Below are 10,593 nucleotides of genomic sequence, written 5' to 3'. Positions count from 1 at the left end.
AATGGGTTGACCATTCAATACAATACTATAATTTCACATAATTAAAGTATTCACCTTACAAAAACATTTCCTGGTAATACAAAACCATTTGCGTCGATTTTCACATCATTCGGAAACAGTATCAATGGCACCACTAGACAATGTAGAAACAACATTAACGCGCAAACGCGTTCCACTTGTTTCTAATTTCTCTCTTTGGGCAGAGCTGAAGCGGTAAGGTGCACAACAATAGCTTTCACGAATCTTTCCCAAAAGTATTTTCACGAAAAATTGCAGCTAAAAATAGACCTCTCATAGAATACCACGGTTCCGGAATACCAGCGAATGGGGGATAATTTTCATCCCACCTTGCGTCGGAGTAAAATACAATTCTTAAAAGGGCATTAGCTCTCAATACATTCGTAACTTAATAAACCGGTTTCTCAAGTTTGCATTTTTTGTAACTACTTGCCATACTTGCTGGTATGCTTGCTGTTATAACTATTATATCATTACTCCTTGCACTTTGGTTAAATTGAGACCTTGTCTTTGAGCCCCTCACGGTGGACTAATAATTTGTTCTAAGACGTCAGAACTCACGATTGGCACGGCACGATCTTAACAATCATGCGTTAAACTCCACGCATGCGCATTACACTATTTTTGAACTAGTATGAGTAGTTGGTTAAACGAATATAGTTTGGATTTTATCAAAACATCACGTGTAATGAAAGTTTTCGAATTAAAAAAAGGTCTCACTATTGAGAAAAACGGATTTTTGACATTAGATCTCTTTGTAAAAGACGTTTCAATTATGACATCTTTTCTGCTTACTGTTCCGACCGCCAGAGACGCGCGCAACACTGATTCGTAAATATGTATTTGTACGAATATCGTTCTTTGCTTCTCGTTCTTTGCTTTGTTTTTTCTTCGTTTTAGAATTTATTAGTAAGTAATAACTAATAAGTGAAGTATTTATAATAAGTAGCTAAATCATCTTTCATCTTACGAATCGAATCCTTCCAAAGTTCGCCAAATTCAAAAGAAAGGTTAGAGGAAAGAAAAAACATTCAAAGTTCGTTTATTTTTAATTAGACTTGGTGTGAAAATTTAAAATCACCTATTGCATAACTTTATTACCTTCGAATTGTCTATATCTGGAATTGTGTTTGTTACTGTTTTATTGCCCTTTGCCATTTTTTGCTTTTATATTGCATTGTTCAACGGCCGATTTGTATTTTGTAAAAGCGAGCGAGCGAACGAGGAGTTCGCTGTGGCAGAGCGAAGAGGCGAAAACGAAGCAACATGACATGACGTTGTTAAACAACTTGACGTGTTTCACGATTTGCAGCTTCTTCTAATTGAGCTAATTCACATTATTCTGCGTAAAAGTAGCGATACAAAACGGAGAAGATTAAATAAACGATTAGTTCATTATTGCACAGTACTTTAGTTCCAAAAAGTTTTTGTTATCATTGGAGTTAGCAGTCCAGCATTCCAGGACAAGATTCCAACGAGAGAACAACAAAATTAGTTGAAAGTTTTGTTGAACGAGCGAAGATGGTGGACAAGTTAGGTGAGTAGATCAACGCCTGCTTTGCACGAAGAACTTGAAGACATTGCAATCTTTTGTTTGAAACACATTTTCCCTTAGTCAGTTGTTGATTCCATTTTGATTGGTTGATGTTGATTTACGTCCAGAATGGTTTCGAATTTGGCAAAAGTTATTTACAATGCATTTCATTGTAAAATATATTAATAGCTATTTAACTTCGAGATAATCTCACTTTCACTAATGAAGGCAACGGAATGCTTTCAAGAATTTAGGTCTTGACGATAGCGTAACTGTGAGTAACGAAACAAAGAAGGAAGTACAGCTGTTCTGAATTAAAAGTAATAAGGATGAGTCATTGTTCAGATTACAAACACTACCAGTGAACGCAGATCAACTACGGAATAGTGTTTAAAAAAACATGCACAATTCGCGTACACCATTTCAAACTACCTATCCTCACTTTTAAATGGAATTTCGGATATTTTATACCAATAATAGTAAACAGCGAGGCAAATGCCCGTAGGATACAAATGGTGGAGAATTGCTTCGGGGCATCGGGTCAGCCGTTGTTCCTGCCTGGTCGAGTTCTGGTTGGCGAAGGAGTACTAACCAAAATGTGTCGCAAGCGACCAAAGGCACGCCAGTTTTTTCTCTTCAACGATATCCTTGTCTATGGCAATATAGTTATTGGTAAGAAAAAGTACAACAAACAACATCTTATACCTCTCGAAGAAGTTCAGCTACAAGCCCTTGATGATAACGGGCGTAAGTATACATTCTATAATTTATGCTATTGTGCTTCTCGCATGTAAACGTATACTGGCAATTTTTATTCCTTGTAGAGTATCGGAACGGATGGCTGATACGGACAGCGACTAAGTCTTTTGCGGTATATGCTGCAACACAAACAGAAAAACAAGAATGGATGGCTCACATCAACAAATGTATAGAAGATTTGTTACGCAAAAGTAAGTTTAACATAGTTGTTCGTAGAATACTGGCCATTACGAACAATACATACAATCTAATGCATTTCTGTTTTGAATATTTTTACGATAGGTGGTAAAAAACCTGTTGAAACGCATGCCGCTGTTTGGGTTCCGGATAGTGAAGCCACCATTTGCATGCATTGTAAAAAGACTCAGTTCACTATGATTAATAGAAGGGTAACATGCAAAATACTCGATTATCAATCAGGAGTGCGCATTTACTACCTATGTTTCTTCTTCCAGCACCATTGCCGGAATTGTGGTGCAGTAGTTTGCGGTCCATGTTCGTCCAAAAAATTTTTGCTTCCAGGACAAAGTAGTAAACCGCTGCGTGTCTGCTTAGACTGCTATGATAATCTCACTTCTATGAAACGAGACGGGGTATTCAACAACGAACAAGCCTATAGTAATAACTGTATATACACACCTAATTTGCATACTCTTATATTTATAGAACAAAACACTTGTGGCAAATAACAACAAATCGGCCAACTCTCCTGAAAGTTCCGGTGAAGATGATTCCGGTGATGAGGAAGAGGCTGCGAAAGACAACAATACACATGATGAAGTAAGTGGCAAGGACCACCGTCAATATTTTAATGGAAAATACATATTTTATATTCGTTAGTCTTCCCCGATCCCATAGAATGATGATCTACATTTTAATCTCTCTCTTGTTATTTTTATGCTTACTTGCACATCGCTGTTCTACTGGCGACTTCGTTAGAGATTCACAAGTCATTTTACATCAACAACAGTCATATGTGTGTAACAGAGCAAACAGAATGTCAAATCAGTGATCGATCGATCGACAGGCGAAGTATGCTGCTCATAAAGAAATGAATAGCTGATTGCTAGATTTTCAGTTCCTCTTTCATACTTAACTTGTAACATGAGACGACTTTCAATTATATAATTGTTGTTCATTCTAATACAATATTTCTAGGTTAGTACTGTATACGATTAATGTTTCTTGAAAGAGTCTTATTATTTTGTGTCTTATTTTCCTTTTCTTGTTCAACTAAAATAAAATACTTTTTTATAGTTTTCGTTATAATTTGTTATACCTAAAACTTTGGCAGTCGCTATCGTTCTGCTGAGCACTCATTCGGTTTTAAATTAATGTAATGGTTAATTCAAGTAATGTATATTTTTATCTCATGTATAATTCATTGTTTGTTTTAATTTATGAGCCTGTATGAGATTTATGATCGTTTATTGAAAAAAAATTATTTTTTTCATTTCAGCCTAAGTTCTACAGTGATGATAAACCAGAGAAATAATATTAGCAGCAAGGAAAATGTCTAGTACGACACTAAAAATTTAATTACCGGAAATATTAACCAATAGCACATTTTTGGGTTCAAAATATACCAATCATTTTTAATTCACATAGAATGTTAATGTCGTGCTGATTTCAAACTCTTTGTCTGCTATATCAATTACAACACGGATAAGAAAGGGTTTATATGACGATAGAAAAGTCATAGTCGTAAGGTTTTATCTCAATTCTCTTCAACGCTCGTACTCGAAATGTCAAAAGAAAAGCAGAAACCAGTTTAATATTAATTGATTGCATAAATAACATTATCAGATTTATAAATTTAACTTTATCTTATTGCTGTTAAAACATCAAAATTTACTAACTGCATTTTTTAAATTTGTTATACATATGCATTTTAGTTGAAAATACTGACCGAGCAGTATGGTTGATTAGTTCCATTGTCATTCTCATGCAATCTTATGTTATTCTTATATCCTTAACGTAATAAACTTCCATAATATGATCAAATAATTTTGAATTCATACTTTCGCTATACTGAAAATAGATAGCAAAAAAATACGTCTATGCTGGGAAACTATATAGAACTAAACGAATAATTTAAAAAAAATCAGGAAAATGTTGAAGAGCTTTGCCAAAAACGTAGCTAAATGATGTAGCGACCATCGAATCAAATCATCGGAACTAGTTCCGTTTCCGGAACTATTGAGCAATTATGAAAACTTACAACAGAAAAGGTAACAAGCAAATATTTGAAATTTTTTGAGTAACTACAGTTATTGATTTTTGATATTTTATCCTGCTTCGTACCACCTAACTGTGCTGTTACCTGTTATTTCTGCTTTTAAATCTAAATCTATTATTAGAGTCGAAAAGCAATCGTTGAAAAGATCATACTTAATATAACAACGCAACAACGGCTACATAGTCACGAAAAATATGACAAAAATTGAGGAGAATCCTTGATGGGAGTGTTAGGGTATCATAAAACAACTTGTGTTGTATTCTATACATTTTATTATATTTAAAACCTGATCATAAAGCTATACACTGTTTCGGAAATTTATTCTGTTTTCAAGCGTATTTTATTATTCACATATTCACATATTATTGTGACGTCTAAGCCTGCTAAGTTAGGGATGTGCACGTTGCTTGTGCGCTGGTTCGATTCGTACTTATCTAACCGCGCCATTCGCGTTAAAGTTGAACAGTCCTTGTCTTCTGTGTTCACCAATGTCTCTGGAGTTCCACAAGGTAGTAATCTGGGACCGCTTTCGTTTTTGTTATTTAATAATGATCTTTCTATTCAACTTCCTCCAGAGTGTCATCTAATGTATGCTGACGATCTAAAATTGTTCTTGCCTGTTAATGATCTGTCTGATTATCAGGTTCTGCAGGCTATGCTTATTCGTCTTGTATCTTGGTGTGATTGCAATTGTAATCCCTTGGAATCCCAAGTAATGTCAGCAAGTGTCATCTCATTTACGTTCTGTCCCAGTTTTTTTTAACTATAGCATTGACTCAGCAGTTGTTCCGCGAGATGACGTGATTCGTGATTTAGGTGTTACGTTAGATGTGAGGTTAATCTGTCTGCTCACTATGCCGATTTGATATGTCGCGCCAACCGTATTTTGGGCTTCATTATACGTATGTCTTCTGAGTTTCGTGGAGTGACCTGTCTCAAAGCTCGGTACTGTTCTCTTGTTCGTCCTATTCTCGAGTACGCTTGCATTGTATGGCACCCCTATCATCAGTGTTGGCGCGACCGCATTGAGCCCATACAACGTAAGTTTACAAGAGCAGCCGTGTACAGGCTGGGTTGGTATGGCAACGACAATGTGCCTAACTACAACTCGCGTTGTCTGCTGCTCGGGCTGAGGACGCTTGAGCATAGGAGACCGTCGACTATGTTTGTTTTTAAACTGTTGTCGGCTGTTATTGACGCACCGCAACTACTAGCCAAGCTTGATCTATCTGCTCCTGCTCGTCACTTAAGACGTCGTATTGACATGGAGATCAGAACTGCCCCACGAATTACTGTTGCGGGACACAACGATCCTTTACTGTCTATGTGCGGTACGTATAATCTTTGTTCTCATATTGACCATAACATGTCTATTCGTCAGTGTCGTAGTTTCCTTGATCTCGCGTCCTTTTAATGTCTAGTTACCGGTTTTTTTGTTCTCGCTTCGCCAGTAGTTATTTAGGTTAGCTAGGATCTTTTTAGGTCAGCTTATTTTTAACCTTTTTTTGTCAACGAGGCTCCTTCTCCGTTGCCCATTGTCGAATTTATAATAATAAATAAACAAATTATTCGAACTCGAAAACTAAAGAAAAAAAACACGTTCTGCATCTGCATTTCGATTGGCGAAACAGTTTATCTCTTCTTAGTCTTAGCTTGTATCGTTAGAAACGAAGCGAACACTGTCAAAACGTCACATTTTTCGAACTACGATTTTCGCGGAAGACAAGAAAATGATGTTTGTTTGTTTTTGTTTACTGCTAAGCTGCATGTTATTGTTAATTTAGCGAGTTTTGAGCTATTAAGCTATATTCGTCTCTTAGGTTGCTTTATTTACTGTTGAACATCAATTGGCTCATGTATAAATACATTCACCATGCGGTTCTTTTTGCATCCAAAATGTGGCAAATGTAACTGGAAACTTTTTGCTTTGGTATGGTGTTGTTCTAGTCTCTGGCTAATGATATCGCTTGTTGGAGGTGTGCGAAAGTACTCAAAAAATGATATGCAACGACTTCGGTGAGTATTCAAAACATCTGAAGTTGAACAACGAGCTATGATTGATTGATTTATTATACGTCATTTCTTTGTATGTGCATCAGAGAAAGAGTTCAGCGCATGTTTCAACATGCATACGACGGATATCTACGCTACGGAGCGCCATATGATGAACTGCGCCCGCTGTCTTGTGATGGGGTCGATACATGGGGAAGTTACTCGTTAACGTTGATCGATTCATTGGACACGCTAGCTGTGATGGGCAACTATACTGAGTTTGGAAGGGTTGTGGAGCTGCTTCATACTCGTTCGTTCGATGCGGACATTAATGTGTCGGTATTTGAAACAAATATTCGCATCGTAGGTGGCTTGCTCTCTGCTCACCTGCTTTCACATCAAGCCGGACTGGAATCATTAGAGCCGGGATGGCCTTGCGCTGGTCGGCTTTTACAGATGGCAGAGGATGTTGCGCAACGATTGCTTCCTGCGTTCGATACCCCTACCGGCATGCCCTTTGGTACAGTGAATCTACGGCATGGTGTTCCTTCCGGCGAAACTCCTGTCACGTGTTCGGCTGGCATTGGCACGTTTGTTCTGGAATTTGGGACTCTCAGCAGGTTAACAGGCAATCCTATATACGAAAATGTGGCTATGAACGCCCTTGCAGCTTTGTACGATCATCGTTCGACCATTGGGTTGTACGGTAATCACATAGACGTGCTGACTGGTCGCTGGATAGCTCAGGATGCCGGAATTGGTGCCGGTGTCGATTCATACTTAGAATACCTGGTAAAAGGTTCAATTTTACTGGAAAACCCGGCAATTATGGATATATTTCAAGAGAGCAAAGCGTCGATCGACCGTTATATGAAACGCGATGATTGGTACGTGTGGGTCAGCATGACCAAAGGACATCTAACACTTCCTGTTTTCCAATCACTTGAAGCATACTGGCCGGGACTCTTGAGTCTGTACGGTAGCACATCCGAAGCTTTGCGGGTACTTCACAGTTATCAAGCGGTTTGGCGACAATATGGCTTCCTTCCTGAGTTTTACAATATTCCCACAGGCCAAGCGGGTACTAATCGCGAAAACTATCCACTGCGCCCAGAGCTTATTGAATCAGTTATGTATCTTTATCGTTCCACTGGCGACCCATTTTTACTGGAGGTGGGTGAAAACATACTCAAAAGTATCGAACACAGCGCTAGAACCGCCTGTGGCTACGCTACTATAAGAAACGTGCAAAATCACCAGCAAGAAGATCGAATGGAATCATTCTTTCTGGCAGAAACAACAAAGTATCTTTACCTTCTTTTCGATCCACACAATTTCATTCACAACAATGGCCGCGTTGGAAGTGTAGTGAGAGTGACACCTGCCGAAAGCGAATGTGTTCTCGGTGCTGGAGGTTACATTTTCAACACTGAAGCTCACCCAATCGATCCCACAGCTCTTCGATGCTGTGAAGCGCGCCACAGCAACTATTTTGCAGGCGCTGAACGACGTCGAGGTGATATCTTTCTGTCCGATAGAACGAAATCATCAGACAGCGAGGTGATCGCTGAATCAAACACGCATAATACACACTCAGCTGCACCAGCTGAAGATGAACAGATATCAACGATTAATGTCCCAAGCAGCAGCAGAAGCACGACTGATACAGGCGAACTCAACGATAATGATCATGTTGCGACGCAGCCCATTTCTTCACCTTATACATCCATCAACGATGATGCAGTTACGCCTGCAAAGGTTTCTTTTACTCTATCAGGTCATGATGACGATGAAAGCGTGATTGACTCGCAAACTGTGCTGTCTCTAAAGTCAGGTGTAGCTAGTGATGGCGGCTTGGACATTTCCTCTTTGGAAGCAGAGCACAAGGAAGAGCCAGGAAAGCGAAAAATAACGCTGTCTCAAGAACAATCTAACAAGAGTGGCACAGATGATAAAGATAAGATTCAAGAAGATGCCCAAGAAAACAATCTTACAAGTTCAACGCTGTTGCAACTTGTGCAAAACATTTTCCGTTCGAAGATTCGATTAGGACGATCAGCGATTGACAAAGAAAGGTTTTATCAAACTAACAGCGATATTAATTACAATAGTTCAGAATATTCCGTCCCTGTTTTGTTACCTTCCTATGCGCGCCGCTATGATATTCTAACGTGCCGAGCTCAACCATTTTTGAATCGAATTATGCTGTTGGGAGAATTTTATTAGCCATTGCGAAGCTATTTATCTCAAGAAAATATACAGATCATACTAAATATCACACAAATATTGTTTCTTTGTTACAACAACATTATTATTCATTGCTATTGCCGAAATAGGACCAGATACAATCGAAAATGTGCTCATAAATAGGTCGACCGAATGGACTACTGCCTAGCCAATCGTGGTGAACATTTGACCAAAATTGTTTCGGGTAAAAAAAATTTAAGAGTCAACCTTTCAAACAAAAATTCAAGCATCGAAAAACATTCAGCCGTTTATTTTAAATAACCAAATATACATAAAAATTCACGCAAATCTGCAAATCCCATATAAACGTTTTCGAGCAAATCGAACCAAATTCGGCAGATGGATTTTTTGGGGAAGGTGAAATGTTCTGGTGAATGTTTGAAACCCCTCCTCTCTTTACAAAGGGGGGCTACCATACAAAATGTGGGTTCAGTTTGACTGGGTGCGAGTTTTGACATGCATCCAACGGGAAGCGAAAAGGGAAGCCGATCGGATACGTCACCGGGAAACGGAGAAGTACCGTAAGGTGGGAAGAGAAACTGAACGAATACGTCACCTGGATACCCGATCGTCTGAAAAGTAGGAGTAACGGGAAATGAGAAGGGAAGCTGAACGGATACGTCACCAGGAAGTCCTTTGAAACACCAGATAATCGGGAAATTAGGATGAAATGAGGCGTGGTAACGCGCGCCGGGAACAGCTAGTAGTAAATATTTCGCTTTGGTTACGAAGGACCTGGTACACTAGGGTGTACACAGGCCTTTTCGCGGTTAGGATTCTCGTAATAAATCCACTTTTCATCGTCAGTGACGATTCGGTACAAGAACCCCTTTCTTTTCTGCCGTGCAAGCAGTAATTCGCAAATGGTTTTCCTTCTTTCAATGTCTTTTTCTTGCAATACAATCTTTATCAGGAACAAAATTCGACATGTTCAGATGCTTAACAAAGGTGTTGTTTACACTTCAACAACCTTTACTGCGTTAGATGCGTAATGACAATAGCAGCCAAACACATATTGCATTAAAAATAATTGTTACATTTAGTGAGTAATCCATGTAGCGTAAAACCGAAAGAGTTAATTCAAACCCCTAATATTTAAAAAAATAACGAACATACAGTCAGCTAATCTGTCTGTGGTAACCATTCGCAATCGTTCACAAGCCATGTAGTACCACAAGAACTGGGTTTTATTCGAACTGAACGGCAAAAAGAAAATCCCAAACCCTTTCTCCAAGAGGCTCTTAAGACGACACCAAAGCAAGCATCCTTGCATCGGTTTTTTCGCTGGTGATGAAAAATTGATTTTGTTGTTCACGGAGGACCGAAAAGATGTGAACAACGAAGAGCCAAGTTCGGTCGAACGTGAAGGTTTTGCTTACTGTTTTTTTCGATTGCAGGGGCGTGGTGCATCATGAGTTGTTGCCAAAGGGTAGAACGGTCAATAAGAAATATTACCGGAAAGTTGGGCGTAATTTGCGCGAACAGCTGGATTTGTGAGAAAACAAAAATTGGTTTTTGCGTCCTTGCGTACACATCGTTGCTTCTGCGCGAATGTTTGGCCAAACAACACATCAATGATGGGGCAGAAACTGAAGGGGCCCATGAAAGTGAGTATTGAGTAGATAAAGACGGCATCGTCGAAGGAGCTGAATAAGATCACAAAAAATGATATTTTACAGTGCTTCGAGGATTGGAAAAAAAGCTAGCACAAGTGTATGACATCTGATAAGGATTAACTAAAAAGGGGCAAAATAGATATTCATGAAAAACAAACAATTTTTTTTAAATACAAAATTCCCAGACA

The 10,593-nt window shown here is 38.8% G+C and overlaps 2 protein-coding genes across 3 annotated transcripts; both read left to right on the top strand.

Annotated features, from left to right (window-relative positions):
* Positions 1-1,351: 1,351 nt before the first annotated feature.
* Positions 1,352-4,867, top strand: LOC128271931 (pleckstrin homology domain-containing family F member 1 homolog). Of its 2 annotated transcripts, XM_053009617.1 has the most exons (8): positions 1,352-1,555; positions 2,033-2,299; positions 2,377-2,502; positions 2,594-2,700; positions 2,767-2,904; positions 2,978-3,091; positions 3,251-3,343; positions 3,771-4,867. In XM_053009617.1, exons 1-7 carry the CDS (start codon positions 1,540-1,542, stop codon positions 3,293-3,295), a joined length of 813 nt encoding a protein of 270 aa, XP_052865577.1. In that variant the 5' UTR covers positions 1,352-1,539; the 3' UTR covers positions 3,296-3,343; positions 3,771-4,867. The 2 variants fall into 2 exon arrangements, with proteins under 2 accessions (XP_052865577.1, XP_052865578.1); XM_053009618.1 differs by lacking the exon at positions 3,251-3,343 and having other exon boundaries at positions 1,353-1,555.
* Positions 4,868-6,358: 1,491 nt separating this feature from the next.
* Positions 6,359-8,768, top strand: LOC128272043 (ER degradation-enhancing alpha-mannosidase-like protein 2). Its single transcript, XM_053009758.1, has 2 exons — positions 6,359-6,566; positions 6,650-8,768. Exons 1-2 carry the CDS (start codon positions 6,424-6,426, stop codon positions 8,766-8,768), a joined length of 2,262 nt encoding a protein of 753 aa, XP_052865718.1. The 5' UTR covers positions 6,359-6,423.
* The last annotated feature ends 1,825 nt before the right edge of the window (positions 8,769-10,593 follow it).

The sequence above is a fragment of the Anopheles cruzii genome, chromosome 3, assembly GCF_943734635.1.
Source record: "Anopheles cruzii chromosome 3, idAnoCruzAS_RS32_06, whole genome shotgun sequence".
Taxonomy (NCBI): domain Eukaryota; kingdom Metazoa; phylum Arthropoda; class Insecta; order Diptera; family Culicidae; genus Anopheles; species Anopheles cruzii.
This window is presented reverse-complemented; position numbering and strand designations above follow the sequence as displayed.